This window comes from Epinephelus fuscoguttatus, linkage group LG20, assembly GCF_011397635.1.
Source record: "Epinephelus fuscoguttatus linkage group LG20, E.fuscoguttatus.final_Chr_v1".
Taxonomy (NCBI): Eukaryota; Metazoa; Chordata; class Actinopteri; order Perciformes; family Serranidae; genus Epinephelus; species Epinephelus fuscoguttatus.
The window spans coordinates 39,123,879-39,142,078 of NC_064771.1; the positions used below are offsets into that span (position 1 = coordinate 39,123,879).

The 18,200-nt window shown below is 41.2% G+C and overlaps 3 protein-coding genes across 10 annotated transcripts in view; 1 reads left to right on the plus strand and 2 right to left on the minus strand.

The window, feature by feature from the left end:
* Positions 1–989, minus strand: part of ndel1a (nudE neurodevelopment protein 1-like 1a) — a 30,155-nt gene extending 29,166 nt beyond the window's left edge. For 2 of the 4 annotated variants that reach the window (XM_049563580.1, XM_049563582.1), the window contains exon 1: positions 772–989. The gene's annotated coding sequence lies outside the window, so the exon portion shown is untranslated. The remainder of the gene's footprint in view (positions 1–771) is intronic. The other 2 variants (XM_049563579.1, XM_049563581.1) reach the window with 1 other exon arrangement.
* Positions 990–2,131: 1,142 nt separating this feature from the next.
* Positions 2,132–16,475, plus strand: LOC125880376 (testis-expressed protein 47). 5 transcript variants are annotated; one of them, XM_049562760.1, is made up of 9 exons: positions 2,132–2,271; positions 4,381–4,453; positions 4,955–5,058; positions 5,138–5,202; positions 6,855–6,933; positions 7,110–7,268; positions 7,394–7,541; positions 7,659–7,718; positions 8,573–16,475. In XM_049562760.1, the coding sequence occupies exons 1-8, from the start codon at positions 2,173–2,175 to the stop codon at positions 7,670–7,672; spliced, it is 741 nt and encodes a 246-aa protein (XP_049418717.1). In that variant the 5' UTR covers positions 2,132–2,172; the 3' UTR covers positions 7,673–7,718; positions 8,573–16,475. The 5 variants fall into 5 exon arrangements, with proteins under 5 accessions (XP_049418717.1, XP_049418720.1, XP_049418719.1 ...); XM_049562763.1 differs by having other exon boundaries at positions 2,140–2,271; positions 7,131–7,268; XM_049562762.1 differs by having other exon boundaries at positions 2,140–2,271; positions 6,855–6,932; positions 7,124–7,268.
* LOC125880375 (rho GTPase-activating protein 44-like) overlaps positions 15,758–18,200 on the minus strand; it is a 49,556-nt gene continuing 47,113 nt past the window's right edge. Inside the window, exon 22 of the mRNA XM_049562759.1 lies at positions 15,758–16,644. Coding sequence (XP_049418716.1) covers positions 16,487–16,644 — 158 coding nt within the window. The 3' untranslated portion in view covers positions 15,758–16,486. The remainder of the gene's footprint in view (positions 16,645–18,200) is intronic.

Sequence of the window (18,200 nt, forward strand, 5' to 3'; positions counted from 1 at the left end):
AGAGACACAACAACACTTGAGAGGCAGAGACAGGTCAAAGGTCACCAGATGCTTCTGCTGTGTCAAGTATCATCAAGCATTAACACTGAATGAAACATGTCACAGACACAGATGGGTGAGGAAACACACACTGAAGTCAGCAGCTCAGCCAGACACAAACCTTAATCAGCAGTCACTCAGTCACTCATTCATTCACTCATTCATACAGTATGTTGCCCTGCAAACATGTCATCCTGTGATTCCCTGAATAATTCAGCTCCACATCACATCCAACCAGCAGCCTGCTGGGAAACTCAGATGTTACTACAGTGGAGGGAAAACACAACACAAGCCATTTTAACAGCATCATAAATCCTGTGTGCTCCTTCCATTAAATACAAACACCATTAAATAGCTTCATGGTGCACTGTGACTTTACAGAATAACAATGATTTTCTTTTGTTCTGTAAAATGAGGATGAAATACATGTGGAGTGTGTCGTGTATTAACACACTGACTGAACACTGAGCGTGTCCAGGTGACACATTATGAGGTTTCCTAACGAGACAAGAGATTTAACTAAACGCACTAAACACGTTACATCAGTATGTGGTGATAACATGAAGCAGCAGCAGAGGTGCCACCGACACATGATGCTGAGCTCAGCTGTCAAACTGGGTGTGCAAACAAGCCGCGGGTCACCGCCGACATGTTGGCTCTGGCGCTTTAGTTTCACCGCTTCTGCACCACAGACACAGACGCAGACACATGAGGTCATAATGTGTTTCTTACCTGAACATCGCCTCACACACTGACGCTGATCAGTCCATGATGTCCGCTGCTGTGAGCTCAGCTGCTGAGGAAGACCCGTCTCCTCTGATGAAGATGAAGATCTGCTGCTGCTCCGTGTTTAAAGGACAGTACACCCTAAATACAAATATCACCTCCTCTCATACATGTGTGCGGCTCAGGTTTCATTCAAGTGTTAAACAGTCAGCTGTTGTGTTTCCGGTCACAGCTCGGACAAACAGATGTAAATAATCACAGTAAACACCGGTTAAATGACAAAGTGAATACAAACTGATTTTAGGGTGGATTTCCTCTTTAGTCACGTGATGTGTTGTGTTCACGAGCTTCACTGCGGCACACAAGCTGTGCATAGCAACCGCATAGCAACGCATAGTTAATGTGATATTAGCACCACCTGCTGGTCAGCGGCCGCAACTGCGTCAGGTATTACACCTGTTTTATTTTATGATCATTACGTCATTAAAACCCATAAATAAATAAATAAATAAATAAATGAAGTCCTGGGTTTAACAGGTTAATGTGTAAACAAAGTGATAATGTGTTCTTGTGTCAACCCATCTGTATGGAAAATAAATTTAAAAAAAAAAGAAAGAAAAATTGATCATGAGTTTGAAATATATTGACGGTAAATCAAAATGCCAAAATGTAAAGATTATGAGATAGTGAGTCAAAGTTATGAGACAAAAAGCTCACCTTTATCCTGCGGATCTAAACTGTAAGATAGTAAATCAATGTTCAATTAAAAATCCAAATCATTACTTACAATGTCAAATTTATGATGGAAATTATGATTATAATTAAGTCAAAGTTATGAGATACTTTTTCATAAACCTACAAATCAACACTATGGAAAAATAAAAAGGTAATATATCCAATAGATAAGAAGTCAAAATTATTAAATCTCAAGTCTTAATAATGAGTTCAAATTTTAATTTAAGAAGTCAAAATGAAGAGAGTAACGTTAAGTCAAAGTCACAAGGAAAAAGCTCACATTGTCTCTTGTGAATCAAAATTATGAGATAATGAATCAATGTTATTCGCTACAAAATAATACTTAAATACTTAAAATTATAAAATACATCATAGCTGTGAGAGACTGCTCCCCACCTACACATTAAGAGTATAAGACTAGTAAATTAAAAAAACATTTAGATTATGAATCTATTGAAAGTTACTAGATAAAAGATTTTTACCTCAGGAAGTCAAAATAATGATTTCTAAATTAATATAAATCACAGTTATGAAATGAAATGGTGAATTAATGTTATGAGATAAAAAGTCCAAATGTTCACATCTATGATTACGTTAGTGACGTCAGGCGCGTCTTGGCTTGACGTGTTACCATGGTAACCAGCAGAGTGTTGTTAGCTGAATGTAGACACCATGTCCACTGCAAAGAGACAAAGCAGCTCGTCTCGGGGACAGACTGACTGGGAGGAGACAGAGACCATGTTGGAGGCGCTTCATGGAGACATGAGAGAGGTTTGTGTCCTGTCACGGTGCAGCTAGCTAACATAGCTAACACAGCTAACGTAGCTAACACAGCTAACGTAGCTAACACAGCTAACGTAGCTAACACAGCTAACAGACCTAACATAGCTAACGTAGCTAACATGAGGAGTAACGGTAATAACGGTCCGGTAACGTGATCCGCAGGGCCCCACAACATGACGCAACCATCAGTGACGTGGCTCATTGATCACAGAGAAGTGTTCCTCTATAAAACATCATGACAGAGTCTTTACTCAAACACAATATCACCTGCTGAAACAGGAAGTGATGGCAGAAGTATCCTACTCACATCTCATGTAACGTTATAAAGGGTAGAAATACTCCGTTACAAATAAAAGTAATCTGGCCTGCTGCATTAAGTAATACTTATGTAAGTAAAAGTACAAAAGTAATAAAGATCAATTAACTTGTAATAACAGTTACATCATCATTTATTAATTTATTAACCTGCAAACAAGTAACTACAGTCAGTGACATGTAGACTGGTGCAGTACAACCATAAAGACATCAAATAGTAATTCTCAAATGAATTGTACTTAAGTACAGTCATGTACTGATTACTAAACGGGTCTATTGGGCACAGGCCCAGGGGCCCAAAGTGTCAGGGGCCCCTCTGTCCTTCACCTGCAAAATGTAACACAATTTAACATGTACGACCAGGATGAGACTTAAAGACCACAAAGATTCAAAAGAACTGCAAAGAGATGAAAAGAACTACACAAAGGGGCAAAATAAATTAAAAAAAGACACAATATTCCTGCACAGACACAAAATGGCTACAGAAAGACACAAAATAACCCAAAAAGTCACAAAATTACCACAAAGAGACACAAAAACACAGAGAAATTGCATAATCACTACAAAGAGATGCAAAACCTCCAAAAAAGACACAAAATTACCTCAAAATAACTTCATGAAATTCATAAAATGACTGCAGAGAGACACAAAACGACCCAAAAAGTCATAAAATGACTGCAGAGAGACACAAAACGACCACAACAGGACGCATAACAACAACAAAATAAGAGTCAAATGTCTGTGCGTCTCGTCCTCATGTAGGAGAGGTGGTGGGGCTTTGTGCATATCTGTGCCCAGGGGCCTATTGTCTCATAATTCAGCCATGAGTACAGTACTTGAGTAAATGTAGTTAGTTACTTTCCACCACTGAGTAAATACAGCACGTTTTAGTTTTTGGTAATAGATTATCAATAATGCTCCATCATGGGTGTTTGGAAGCATAAAACATAGGTCTGTTTGTAACGGTACAAACGATGGTTTACTCTCACAAACACACCTCCCAACTCCACATCTGAACTGCAGTTCTGTTATTATAAGAATAATTTATTTAGATTTCATAGAAAAGAGTTGGAAGACTTTGAATTTTATATTTTTAAGACTATTTTTTTCTTTTTCACATAAACCCAGTCTGATCACAGGAACGGACCAGCAGCTTTAGACAAACACAGTTTATCATCTGATCGCTGCTGCGTCCTCTGCTGTCCCCATATGTACACTGTACTCTCCTATTGGCCTTCAGTACCTGAAACACTAAGCCGTCCCTGCCTGTGATTGGCTCGTGTGTTTGTGGTGTATATATCTGTAATTGCATCAGCAGGCTTGGTTTAATAGCATCTGGGGAACAATAGGTTTCTAGGATATAAGCTTTTATAAACACTGAGTCACTCAGTCAGTGCTCGAACTGGACGCAGAGAAAGTAAGATGGAAGACAGGAGAGCAGAGAAGAAGAAAGAGGAAGGAGCTGGGACTAGTTTATTTCACCAGCTTATGGCACAGAGGACGGATGTGGACGAAGATACGGTTTGTACTTGATTAGAGATAAGAGGAGAACAATAATTGTTTTAACAGGTTCTGATATTTGTCACATGAACAACTATTAGCTTGTTTCGTAGTGATGTTGCAGTGTGAAGAATAAATGAATATATATATTAAAACATAGTGGTATTATTAAAATGTGCATGTTATAATGATGTACCGTGTGTGCCGACCCATTTGCACTCTGCAGGACTTTCTGTCACTCTGCAGGTTTTCTAAGACTGTTCTTCATCGTCTCGTCCACAGAGGATCGTGCTACAGCGGCTGATAGTGATTGCTCGCCTCCCCCGCCATCTTGCTGACAGGACAGAACTGGGAGGTCAGCCAGAATTACCTTGGAGCTACAAAGACCCAGAGCACAGTCGCTCAGAACATCCCTTCATTCCAATCAGTGAACTAATCAGCTAATACCAAATCAATCCTGTTTTCCTTCAGGGGAAATGAAGGCTAATGGAAATCTTACAGATTTATAGATCTATAATGTGTACACAACATTTCTGTGAAAACACACAAACAAACATTTCCAGTCTCTTAAAGTCACAGCAAAGTGCTGCAGCTGCTGTCAGAGCAGAGAGAGGCTCTCGTTTCTCTTGTCTGAGTGTTTTTACAGCTCTCACACGTCTTTGTGTGCGTCTGCAGCGTCTCCTCGTGAGAGTGCTTTGTGTTTGCTGCTCAAGGAATGCTTCCACAAAAACCCCACAATAATAAAAGCCTCAGGAAAAGGCTGAAACTTTGTGTTGACAACGGAGTTGTGCTCTCATGTCTCTGTGTCTGTTGTCTGCAACAAACCCACACTGTTGTGTTGTTTGTCTCCACACAGCTCATTATGAGAAACTCAACTTTCAGCTCAGCAAACAGTTCATCTGGGATCAAATGACGGGCCTGCTGCTGATTTATCCGTCCTGTCTGCTGCACGTCATTGAAGTAAGTTTCACCGTTTATCTGTGACGAAGGTGTGATGTCATATCCTGCTGTTACAGTTTCCCGTGTGGCTCTCTTCCAGTCGTCCAGGGACGTTCTGCTTTCTTTTTTGAGAGATCTTAAAGACATGCAACAACAGCCAGACGGGTAATGATGCTCTCTTGTTCTGCACATTAATACCACACAGTTTATGATGCAGTGTTGGGTTATGATGACGTGCGTGGTGCTGCTCAGTTTGCCCTTTATTTCACAGTTTCACACGTATTCTGTATATTCTTGTTTTGGACACTGGAATTCCACCAGAATTTAGAGTAAAGATCCTCAGGATGTTAAACGATATTTGGCTTCTCAGGAAGAGTTGGTGAATTTTAGGAAGTTGAAGTTTTCCTCATGGAAATTCATCTCACATAATTATTTGAGCAACTTATGATGGTTTGCACATACTGTGTAATCTGTGAGCTCAGCGTCCTGATCCAGCTCATTCACAAGAAGATGTTGGTGTTGGAAGTTTCTGCAAACCACACACACTTTACATTTGTTTGCTTCATACGTTACACGTCAATGTTTTTAAAGAGATGTAGTAAATGAGCTGTGTAATGAGGAGGTGGAGGGGACGGAGGATGGTGTGAGTCCTCGTTAAGATGTCTGCCAAGCTGCAGACACTGTTTGAGACCAGTGTATAATAAATTTGGTCATTGCTGTGTTTCCACCGGGGATAGGGCCATGAAAGTCGATTGTTTCTTACAGAGACATCGCTTTGCTTCCTGCTGAGATAGCGCCATGAAAAGCAGGTGATTTTTACAGACATTGCTATGTTTTCTGCTGTGATGGTGCCATTAGAAGCAGCTGTTTTTTTTTTTGTTTTTTTTTACCAAAACATAGCTGTTTCTTGCCTAACTAGTGCCACATAAAGCGATTGTTTTCTTACTGAGACATCGCTGCGTGTCTAACTGAGATAGTGCCACATAAAGGGGCTGGTTTTTTTTACAGACGATGCTGCAATTCCTGCAACTTTTTAGCCTCCAAAATCAGGTATATAACCAAGTGGTTTTTGCACCTAAATCTTACTACAGTCTTGTTAAAACCTAGAAACTCAAAGAAATGTGAAGTTACATAACATATCCACGACATCATAACGTACAAATGTAAAGTATCTATGGTTTGCAGAAGTGTACAAAGCCAACATTTATTCTGGCCACTGGGTTGCCCAGTTAGGTCTTAGGTCTTAAAATGACTGCCTTTAAAAGTCTGATGAGCTTTCTGTATTATTTCCCCGGCTGTCTGCTTTGTGTCACTGTATTTAATAGAATGATAATATGACACAGTCTATGTGTAAAACACGTTTCCTTTCAGAGTAAAAGTCCTTTACAGGGAAAAAAAAAAGATATATTTATATCACTGTTTCAAGATATATGATTATGTATCAGTTTGACAACGATAGGAACACAGTGATCAGGTAACACTACAGGATTACTCCAAACACAGTTACAGACTTAAAACATCTGACTTACTTAAATACTACTTAAAAGTGTTTTTTTAAAATGATGCTCACTGTGAAGTAGCTATTAAATATCCATCTGCTCATTTGCAAATTCATTTATGCATAATTTCCATGTTGTCGTGTTATAACTGCCTGGAGTTTGATTTTAATTAATCAGTCAACAATGATCGAGGTCAACTTACTGCCTGTTTTCTTCCATGTGTAACTGTCCACATTGGTCCTCATGAGGTCACTGCAGAACAGAAGAAGGGGCGCGATGCCTGAAGTATATAATTATTATTTTTACTTCCCTTTCCAGTGCCGTGCTGGAGGCTCCCAGGGTCGTGTTCATGGCACATAACCCTCAGAGCAGGCTGTTCCAACAGTGGAGCTACAAGGTTTGCTTTTATCTTCACATCTCTGAGGTTTTATTAACATGAGGCAAATACACATTAAAGTGTCTCAGTGAGGTGTCGCTCCACCACCAGCCTTCATCAAGCTCAGCTTCTCCCTCTCATTTGTCACCAATCCGTGTGTGTTATCCTTATGAATTATAATCTGTATGCATGAGTAGTGTTTGATGTTGTTGACTGAGGTGCTGGATGCAGATCAGGGGGCGGAGGACTCGGGGGTTAAGAGACTTGAGGAAGAGGAGGAGAGCACAGAGAGTCTGGTTTGTACGGTCCTGTCAGCGCTGCAGCTACTGGGTGAACATCTGCAAATATCTAAAAAGGTGTGTTTACTGTAAGAAGTGTGTAGTATCTTTGGGGATTAGAGACACTTTACCAGTTGTTTTGTGTTTCTCTAAGCAGAAAAAATAATGTTTATGAGTAAGATGTTCTCTCACTGAACTCTGAGGCCCTCCCTGGTTTGATGCTGGAGGAGCGTCCGCACCTGATCGTCTCTCAGGACGTTCTCAACAAGCTTTTGACTCGGGACGACTTACAGACGCCACAACAACACCTACAGATGTACAACTCACCGTTAAACATCAGCATGGACTTCGGTAAGAGGTGTTTGACGACTCAAAGAATTTCAAACATAAATCTTGTGAACAGATTGTTGACTTTAAGGCAAGAGGAAACAGGAAGTCAAACTGTGCTGTGTTGTGATTGTTTAACAGGACGAGTTAGATGAAGCAGCTGCCTCACCAGAGTTTAACATTTTGGGCAAAAGGTCAAAGGTGAGAAATCTTATTATTAAACCTACATTATATTTTTTATCTGTAAGCTTTAGAAAACGTGTACAAATACAGAGGAAATGAAGACAGAAGGATCTGTTTCTCTCTGTCTCTGTGTCTAACATCGAGCACAAATGAAACCTGATGCAGGATTTATATTTCTGCGTTGAACTGACGCCGTACCTAATTCTGCGTCACCACAGAGCCCATGTTGTACTCTACGCCGTAGCCTGACGTGCACCTCCCCAGGAATGTAACTCCACATTGTGGAGACACAGACCACCTATGTGTCTCTGTAAGCTGAAACCATTTCGCTCAGTGGAAACAAAGCTTTGATTTACTTTAATTTCACAGGGAGGCAGGTTAGCATGGTGGGTGTGTCAATCAAACACAGGACCTTTCCAGGAGACCAGTGTTTGTGTCCCGTGTGAAACCAAGTGAACTTGGAGTTATTTTAAAGTCGTCGTCAACACGTTTTTTTCCCAAACCTAACGTACGTAACTTTACATTAAGTACGTAACGTGACAGTGCCATTTGTTGGAACAACTGTTATATAAGGATATGTTGCATCGTGAGCATGGTAACATTAGCATTTAGCTCTTAGCTCTACAGGGCCGATGTACAGCCTCACAGTGACACTAGCATGGCCGTAGACTCTTGCTGCACTTCTCTCTGCATGTTTTGAACGTGACCATTTTGTGTTTGAGATGTTCGGTTTGGTGTTTAGCACCGTGACTGCTTTGTCATCACGGAGCTCTGCATGCCTCGGCCATTTCAGCGCCGTCACTGTCGGACACTTTAAACTGTGATTTACCTCACAATTCAAAACTGTAATCAAATGTTTTATGTCTCTGCAGAATGTGTTTGGCCTTCACCAAAGCACCGAGGATGTGACTGAAGCAGAGAGAAATCACTGTGACAGTTTAATACCAACATTTAATGTACCGCAGGACTCCTCTGGGATTTCTTTTTGTTGTTTCTTTCTGCTCCACGTGATTTTATATATGAAACTTGTTTGAAGCAAAGAAAAGCACTGGAAGTCCAAGTAATATAAAAAAACATTTTTAATAGTTTCAACATTCGGATGAGGTTAATTTATTTCTATTTGACTGTACACTGTGTTCCACTTGGTGACCAGGAGATAGCATGTCCAAGAAAAAGGCATTTCCTCTTTACTCCAGACTTTAAAGAGTCGGCAGCGTCACTACAGTTTGACACAAAGAAAGATTCCTTGCTCACTTATGTGTTCCCTTTTTATTTTGGCCCCCGTTACTTGGAACTTAAGCAAAAAAGAAAAATCAAAGATGACTGGAGATGTACTTGCACTGGCTGCATGCACCACATTGTAATCTATAAACTGTACGTGTAAAAACAAACCTGTATGCAGCACGTTTTTTTTCTGTTTGCAGTGTGAAGTCACAGGAACTTTTCAGGAGATTTAAGTCTGCTACAGCAAAGTACTTCAGAGCATAGACGGTCTCACTGCCGTCATGTTAGCTGATGGATTTCCTGACAGTGGTCTGAGCCAGATGTGCTTTTCTTATTTGCTCTAGATAAAAAGGGTGAAAGGTGCCGTATGAGTGTAACACAGGAGAGACATGATGAAACAGTAAATCATCAGTGTTTCAAGTCGATGGAGAATTTGACTAAAAACACATCGAGGGCAGCACTTTTATAAAGGTCGATCTATTCACTTATAAAAAATAAATACAAGCACATTTATATAGGACCAAAGATGAGACATATTTCATAGGCATGGTTAAAAAGCATGCTGCCGAGTTTCACACAGGACAATGTCGAATCAAACGCCGCCCGCCCCCCTCCCTCCCCAAAATTGGTCATAACACACTTTTTTATCAAATACCCCACCACCTTCTTTTACTTGAAACTACACACACAATCCGCCTGGATCACGACCTCTGAGGTGAACATCGTCTACATTCCACCTACTCATGTAAAAAACAAAAAACAAAGGCCTTTGTATTTTAGAGCTCAAAGGTCATGCTTGCAAAAACTGTAATACTGGAATTGGTCTCCCGACTGTCTCTGCTCGACAGGGTTATTGTTAATAAAGCTGTGTTTAATGAACACCGTATGTACAAGCCTTAATCTGAAACCTTTAGTACAAAACGAAGAGCAGCACATTGTAACACAGAAATCAGACAAAGACAGGACAGACCATTCACCTCAGCACAGCCAAATTCAGACAATAACTTGTTTTAAAAAATCTGTTTTACAGTCAGCCTTAAGTTTGTCTTTTAATATTAAAATTTTAAATACTACGGTGGCCAGCAAGGGCTAATGTGCTACAGCGGACCAAAACATTTCCATCAGGAGAATCATGGTGCAGCGTCAGAAACACAAAGACTAACGAAATGTGCTACAGAAACAGCAAAACACGCTGCAGATACAGAAACCATGCAAAGTCAAAAAACAACACATTAAACCCAGAGAACAGACGCAACAGAGAGACGCTGCATATCCAGTCAACACAATGGAAGTCCTCCAGGCCTCCAGGCCTCCAGGGGAGGGCCAAGTGAAACACACGAAAATGTTTGTTTTTGAAGCAGGAACAAAATTGGAACATGTTTGTATTCTTTGCACATTTGGCCTCAGGTCTCGTCTCCACATAGCTCTGTATAGGTTTGCAAGTCAACTGGAAGTCCATTCATTCCTATGAGACCTGGTTCTCACAGTCATGGAAAACCTGGAAAGTCATGGAATTTCACAATCACATTTTCCAGGCCTGGAAAAGTTATTGAATAAGTAAAAACCATTGACAATTGTGGAGAAGTCACGGAACGCTGTCATGGTAATCTTCCATAGATAACCTTCAGTGTGACGTAACATTACGTAACAAATTTATTTTGTGAAGCCGACGACGCAACGATCGAAATGTGACAACATTTTGTTCACCATCACATAGATTTTTTTTAACTTTTGCACAAATTTGTGTGAACATCGTGCCACAGGAAGTTAGCACGAAAACGATTAGCTAACAGACTGATAAATATACTACAGCTCTGTTCACACGTTTTGTGGAGTGACAAGTTTCGATGGCATGTTTAGCTAGCTAACACTGATGGTATGCTAGCTGTGTGACGTATAGATTGCACGCTTCGTGGTTCATACGTCTCTAAACAAAATATTTCAGTAAACTGGCCGCACAGCTGACAGGCCGACCTTAACGCTTATTTGTTGATGTGCATTATTTGTTTCTGTATCGCTCCTTGTACATATTCTATTGATTGGACGGCAACAAAAACATTCAAATGAACTTTTCCAGCGTTTCTGCAGTAGCGTCTTTATCTCTAAGTAAAGGGATGCATTTCCTCGTGTCAACAACAACTATACAAAAACACGGACACAAACAACACTGTGTAGAAACGAGGCACAAGTTTTTCACAATTTTATGAAAGAGCAAGAGATTTACATAGCTAGCATAAGTATATAAGTGCCTTGCATGCTAACACTAGCTACATAAATCTGTTGCAGTTATTTAAGCTGTTTGTGAGTTTTTCGACTTTGCCTTGTTTCTGTATTTGCAGCGTTTTCTTGTCATTTGCTTTTTCTTTGGCTTTTTGCAACATGTTCTTTCATTTGCAGAACACTTCATTTGAACTGGCATCTCGTCGGAGCTGCACCATGTTTCTCCTGTTGGAAAGGTTTCGGGCCGCTGTAGAGCACTGGCCAGCCACAGTAAACTGGTGACAGCATTTCATGCTATATTCATTTAAACTCAGCTGGAGAAACTGATTGATTAATTGGTATGGATTGTATGGACTGTTTTTCAAAGCAAACATTTTCTGGGACAATAAACCAAAGATTGAGAAAACAATCAGATTCATTGATAATAAAAATGATCATTAGTTGCAGCCCTAAATTGTAGAAAACCTCCTGTAGTTTTTTTGCATGTTCTAATTCACATTTTTAACATCTACCTTATATCTAACATGGAGGACACAACTACGTCGTTTTCAGTCATGTTGAACTGAGGAGATTCGTTATCTGCTGTCAAACAGTCGAACTAAAAGAAAGAGACGCAGCAGTTTCCTTGCAGAGTCTCTTTAACCTCTTAAACCCTGCTGATCGATCCATCGGTGCAGCTGCGGACAAACATTGTGCAAACACACAGAAAACTCTTTTAAATCCTAAACAACTGTTTCAGAAGTATCAAATGTGCCAGGTTGAACTGTTGTAAAATGTATAAAATGACGCAGCAAAGACTTTGAGTTTTCCCTTAAATGTAGTATAGTATCATGTGGCTGCGATGACGTGTTTAAACCATTTACACAATTAAAAATGCAGTTTTATTAAACATCGTGGTCTTTTTTTTTTTTCTAAGTGTAAAGCTAAAACCAGGGTTCAAGAGGTTAACTCTTAGTCTGCAACACAAGCACTATCAGCTGTTTTTATTTAGAAACTCTACAAACTAGATTTGACCTTGAGCCTACGTCAGTAAAGTTTTGACTGTGCGAAGCCTACGTGATGTTAGTTTGTGTGAATGTGAAATATTGTGCTCGAACCTGCAACATTATAACATTATATGTAAACTATAACCTTATAATGTTCATCGGCATTTATAGTTTTCAATACAGTATTTGTATATATCTATATATATCTATATATATATAGATATATATATATATTTAAATTTCTCCCCGGTCAGTATATACACAGCATGAATGTACAGAGGCTCCAGTATTTACACAGTCCTGTGAATCATATCGCACTTTAAAGAGGATGGCAGAGCAGCACAGTGACTTTGAGGCCGTGTGTCGTGGATGTTCTCAGGACAAAATGGAAAGTCTTTCATATCTGGACGGGTCACAGCAGAACCCACCACAAGGCAAATAACAAGCTGCTGCTGTCGTATGCAAACCTTAGTGCTCCAGTTTTATTGATTTTCAAGTTTCTCTTAAAAACTCTTGATTCCTGAAAAAGGTTTCGATGCGACAGCAGGAAATTCTGGTCCCGTGTTTGAATGCTTCTTTTTTTCTCATGTGTAGTGGAAACAACTCTTCAGACCTAGTAAAAAGTATTCAGAAATATATCTGTATAAATACTCTCATCAAAATAAACACATATACACATATCTTTGCACTCGCCTCTGGTTCTCAAATAGACCAAAAATATCAGCATCATCAGACAGGGTTCGTGGAGAGAAACTGAAACTGCACCGTCAGAAAGAGAAGGGACGCTTGTTTTTGTCACCGAGGCCTTTTTTTGTTCTTGACAAAAATAGCACCTTTTTTCTGGAGTGTGACAGTTTTCAGTTGTGTGTGATATGATGGGATGTTTTAATACCTCAGGACAAAGAACTGAGTCTTGTGCCAGCATGCTCTCACTCCGCTCAACAACACCAGGGATGATTCTCCACGTTTGTTACAGAGCCTGAAGTGTGCCATCAGAGTGATCGTTTAGTTTTAGAGTTTAGTTTTACCTGTCAAATTATTATCATTTCATAGTTTATGATTTCATTCACAACTAGCCGCTCTCACAGTTTGTTTTCTCAGAGAGGTTTGCAGGTGAACACAGTGGAGCGTTCAGCAGCTCAAAGTTTCTTCACCACTTCAACTTTGAAAGGTTGTAACGTACAGCTCCTCTCTGCTGAACTCCAAATCTAATTTTAACATTGTTATAAATCAAATGTTATAAAGCTCTTAGATTTTGCATATTGTTATTCCATTAACTTGTGTGTCTTCCAACTCACAATTAATTTGTCATTTCCCTTTTGAGAGTGGCTCCCTGTAGCTGTCATATACGCACTGTGACACCAGACAAGGTATTCTGTGGAGGGTCTGACCATTAGCGTCGCCACAGAGCAATGTTCTTACGAGTGCGACAACGAACACGATACTAATGATGCAATGAAGGTGAAACAAAAACAACCCTGACTTCTAGGAATCACATTTCTTTGTGACACATCTGTTGTGGTGACAACATGAGGACGCAGGACTGAGACACCAGAATGTTCCTGTCCGCACTGTCTCTGGTTTGGTTTCGTCAACACAAGCGCTTTGATTAAGGTCAAGGACAGATTGTGATTTCAGTTAAATATTAATAAAAGAGGTCATAATACAAATAATACTTTGGTCATTACGAGTGTTTACTGTAGTCCAGGTGAAAAACAAGCACATCGTCGGTGAACTGATGCATTTAGCTGCAACACGATTAGCAACCTTTTATCGTCACATTTCCGTCAACATATTTGCTTTCTCAAATTGGTTGTGGCCCGCGTCCAGATCTTGGAATCTGCCCACGCCACTGAGTTCACTCATTCATCTGGCATTTCGACATAAAACAGGCATTTCTCAGTTGAAATCAAATTCATACAATGAGCATCGTGAGGGTTTTCAATCAGCCAATCAGCACCACAGGCAGGACTAAGAGCCGCTTCATAGTCGACGCACGCAACGCGAGCACACACTTCCTTTCATAGTCAATCAATCAATCAATTTTATTTATAAAGCCCAATATCACAAATCACAGTTTGCCTCACAGGGCTTTACAGCATACGACATCCCTCTGTCCTTATGACCCTCACAGCTGATCAGGAAAAACTCCCCAAAAAAAACCCTTGAACGCAAGCGACGCAGGCAACACTTGAAATGCAATACATCGCTTGAGCAATAGGGGGTAGCAGAGTCACTGGTACATTCCGGCTAGCTAGCACTGCTATTGTATTAGAGTGCAGGGCACTAGAACGGTCATATAAACGGGGTTTGCCCGTACGAGTTTGCAAAGGTTTTCCTCCTCGCCCGCCCTATTTCATACCTGCTTCTTCTGTGAATAACATAAAGTGGTTAATTTCAAGTACGTCACTTGCATTATCACCCCCACTGGCAACGCGTAGTATTACACGCGTCGCTGCGTCGGGTATCAAAAAACATGGACAAAACATTTTGAGACGCTAGCACGCATCGTGGCGGCCAATGCGTCTCGATGCATCCCAATGCATTCGCATCTGCGTGCCTTTGCGTTGACTATGAAACGGCCCTAAAGCTACTGTTACGCAGTGTGTCAGTCTGATGAGTGACAGCAACAACGGGCACTGTAGACGAGACAGACTCTGCTGTCAAGGCTGTTCTCCATCAGCATGTCTTCTCAAGTTCGTTAGCATGACTCGGCATCACTGTGAACCTGAAATGACGTTAGAGTCAACAGATACTTTGGTCTCTAGTGATTGGTTTGGGAAAACTGGATCCCCCTTCCCCACGGACACTGGTTAGAGAGGACGCAGTGTGTAACCAGATGATAATCCTGACACAAATCTGGCAAAACTAGTTGTATGTATAATTTCTCTGGACGGTAACGTTCAAGGAAGCGCACCAATGAGCAGAGAAGGAAACAATAAATGGGCCTTGCTAATATTTTATGAGGGAAATGCATTTAAGACGTTTGTGTCTGGTGAGAAATACTGAGCGTAAACATAACAGGGCACCTTTAAAGAAACCCACAGGGCAGCAGCGAGAGCTCTGATTGGCCACAGTCCTGCCAATATGAAACAGCTGGCCAGTCATTGATATTTACTAAGTGGAGCAAATGTTGTGGTGGCACACTCCAGGCTTCTTCGTCCCTCTGTGGAGCCGTGTTCTTCAAACTGATATACTCCAACATGGAAAATAAAAAACAACAGCTGCTTGTTGCCAAAATAACCACACTGAGTTTTTCATTTTCCAGTTTACAAGATCTTCTGCATCTGTAAAACCATCCCAGCTCTTCTGTTTCGTAACCTGTCATAAACTACGTGTCTCATATGTTGAATAGCTCCCTGACAGTATCTACTATATTCTCTCTGTGTCTCTCCTGTAGATACAAAATATGATCTCATCTGATTTATAACGTTAATTGTGTCATAGATTCTGCAAATGTACAATATAAACAATAAATATTCAGTGATTGATGTCACTACAGAGAAAAGTGTGATTGGGTGTTTAACCTCTTTGCAACCTCGTCCTTGTTTTAGTAAATCTCTAAAACATGCATTCCTGTTCACGCTCCACGACACCAACAGTGCAACATCATATAGTACAATTACCAAACACATAGAAACACACACACACACACACACACACACACACACACACACACACACACTTACTTTTCCAAAACGACATACTGGCACACTCACAGTGAACGCTCAGGTGGGACAGAAATTCGGGGGTTGTTGCCACCACATGCCAGAGCGAGGCATTTCAACTGATACCCCTGAGGAATGGAGGAGGGACTTGAGACAGGAGATAAACAGAAGAAGAAGAAGAAGAAGAAGAAGGTGTCGGCAGGACAGATGTACAGTATTGTGTTCTTCCCTCTTAAAATTCACTCATGAGAAGCAGCAGCAGCGACAAGCACTCGTTCCTCCCCGCAGCCTGTGTCCAGTCTCGTGTGTGAAGTTAAAGGCAATATTGCAAGTGAATCAAATAAGGCAAAAGAAACATAAAACATGAAACTAAAAAGAAAACAGCGGAGATAAAATGTCAAATTGTGTCTGATCAAAAGTCCCCTGACGACATCGCCGCTAACACCTCCTGTGATTTCTCTTAGGTGTGTGTTTTCTGTTTTACCTCCTCTGGATGGAGTACAGGTGTGACGATGGGCTCCAGAGTGAGGCTGAAGTGATCCAGCTGCAGAGGTGAAAGGTCAATGAATGAGTGTGTGTGTGTGTGTGTGTGTGGGGGGGGGGGGGTGTTTGAGCGAGATGATGCAGCAGTAGTGTGTTTCGTTTAATCAGCCGACAGATGGGGGGGGGGGGGGGGGACACAGTGGCGTCATAGCACTGTGCTCTCTGTCTCTTCCTCCGACTCCCCTCTGTTGGTGGTTGATTCAAACAGTGCCACTGAGTTCCTGAAGGGGGCGATGTGGGGTAAGTCAAAAATACCGTCCAGGTCCACGTTAATGACGGGGATGTCCAGGTTGCAGAGAGAATCTGGCAGATCAGAGACAGACAGGATGAGTGTTGGTTTGGGTCCAACACAAAAAACAAAAGAAGGGAAACAACAGATCATTCCACATGTGGTTTCATCGATGACGTTACACAGCAGAGTCGTCACACGTTCACACAGCAGTTACTGTATGAATACATTATAGGGAATGCATGATGGGGTGCAAAGTATGTAACAGGGGTGTCCGTATACTTTTGGCAATGTAATGTACTGTATATATACAGACCCTTTCCAAAAAATTAGAATATCATGAAAAAGTTGTTTCATTTCCATAATTCCATTCAAAAAGTTAAACTTTCATAGATTATAGATTCAGGGCCCACAATTTAAACGATTTCAAGTATTTACTTGTTTATTTTTACATAAAACCCACGAAAACAGGAATTCAAAAAATTAGAATACTGTGAAGAAATCAGCCCAAATTTTGCAGGGCATGAATGTTTTAAACTGAGTGTCACACACTAATCATCTACTAAACTCAAAGCACCTGCACAGGTTTCCCCAGGTGTCATTAAATTGCTTCAGTTTGGTTCAATTGTCTCAGTTCGGTTCAATATGGGGAAGACTGCAGACTTGACAACTGGCCAGAAGACCATCATTGATACCCTCCATAGGATGGGTAAGCCACAAAAGTTCATAGCTAAGGAGGCTGGCTGTTCACAGAGTGCTGTGTCCAAGCATATCAACGGAAAGTCTAGTGGAAGGGCAAAATGTGGCAGGAGAAGATGCACCAGCAAAAGAGATGACCGTGGGCTTCAGCGGATTATCAAACAGAGAAGATTCAAGAATCTGGCAGAGATCCAGAAAGAGTGGAATGAGGCGGGAGTCACAGCTTCAAGAACCACCACTTCCAGATGCATCCAGGAGATGGGCTACAACTGTCGGGTTCTCTCAAGCCACTTCTGAGCCTGAGCCAACGAGGGAAGCGTCTCAACTGGGCCAAGGAGAAGGAGGACTGGACTGTTGGCCAGTGGTCCAAGGTCCTCTTTTTCCGATGAAAGTAAAGTGTGCCTTTCATTCGGGAATCAAGGTCCAAGGGTTTGGAGGAAGACGGGTGAGCAGAACCCAAGCTGCTTGAGGTCCAGTGTGAAATATCCACAGTCAGTCATGATTTGGGGTGCAATGTCCGGTGCAGGTGTTGGTAAACTCTGCTTTCTTAAATCCAAGGTCACCGCAACAGTCTACCAGAATGTTTTAGAGGACTTCATGATTCCTTCTGCTGAGGATCTGTATGGAGATGCAGATTTCATCTTCCAGCAGGACCTGGCCTCTGCCCATACCGCCAGAAGCACCAAAACCTGGTTTGATGCCCATGCCATCACAGTGCTTAACTGGCCAGCCAACTCGCCTGACCTAAACCCCATTGAGAATCTATGGGGTATTATCAAGAGGAAAATGAGGGACACCAGACCCAAAAACAAAGAAGGGCTGACAGCAAGCATCAAGGAAATCTGGGCTTCCATAACTCCCAGGCAATGCCACAGGCTGATTGCCTCAATGCCACGGTGCATCGAGGCAGTGATTAAGGCAAAGGGATTCC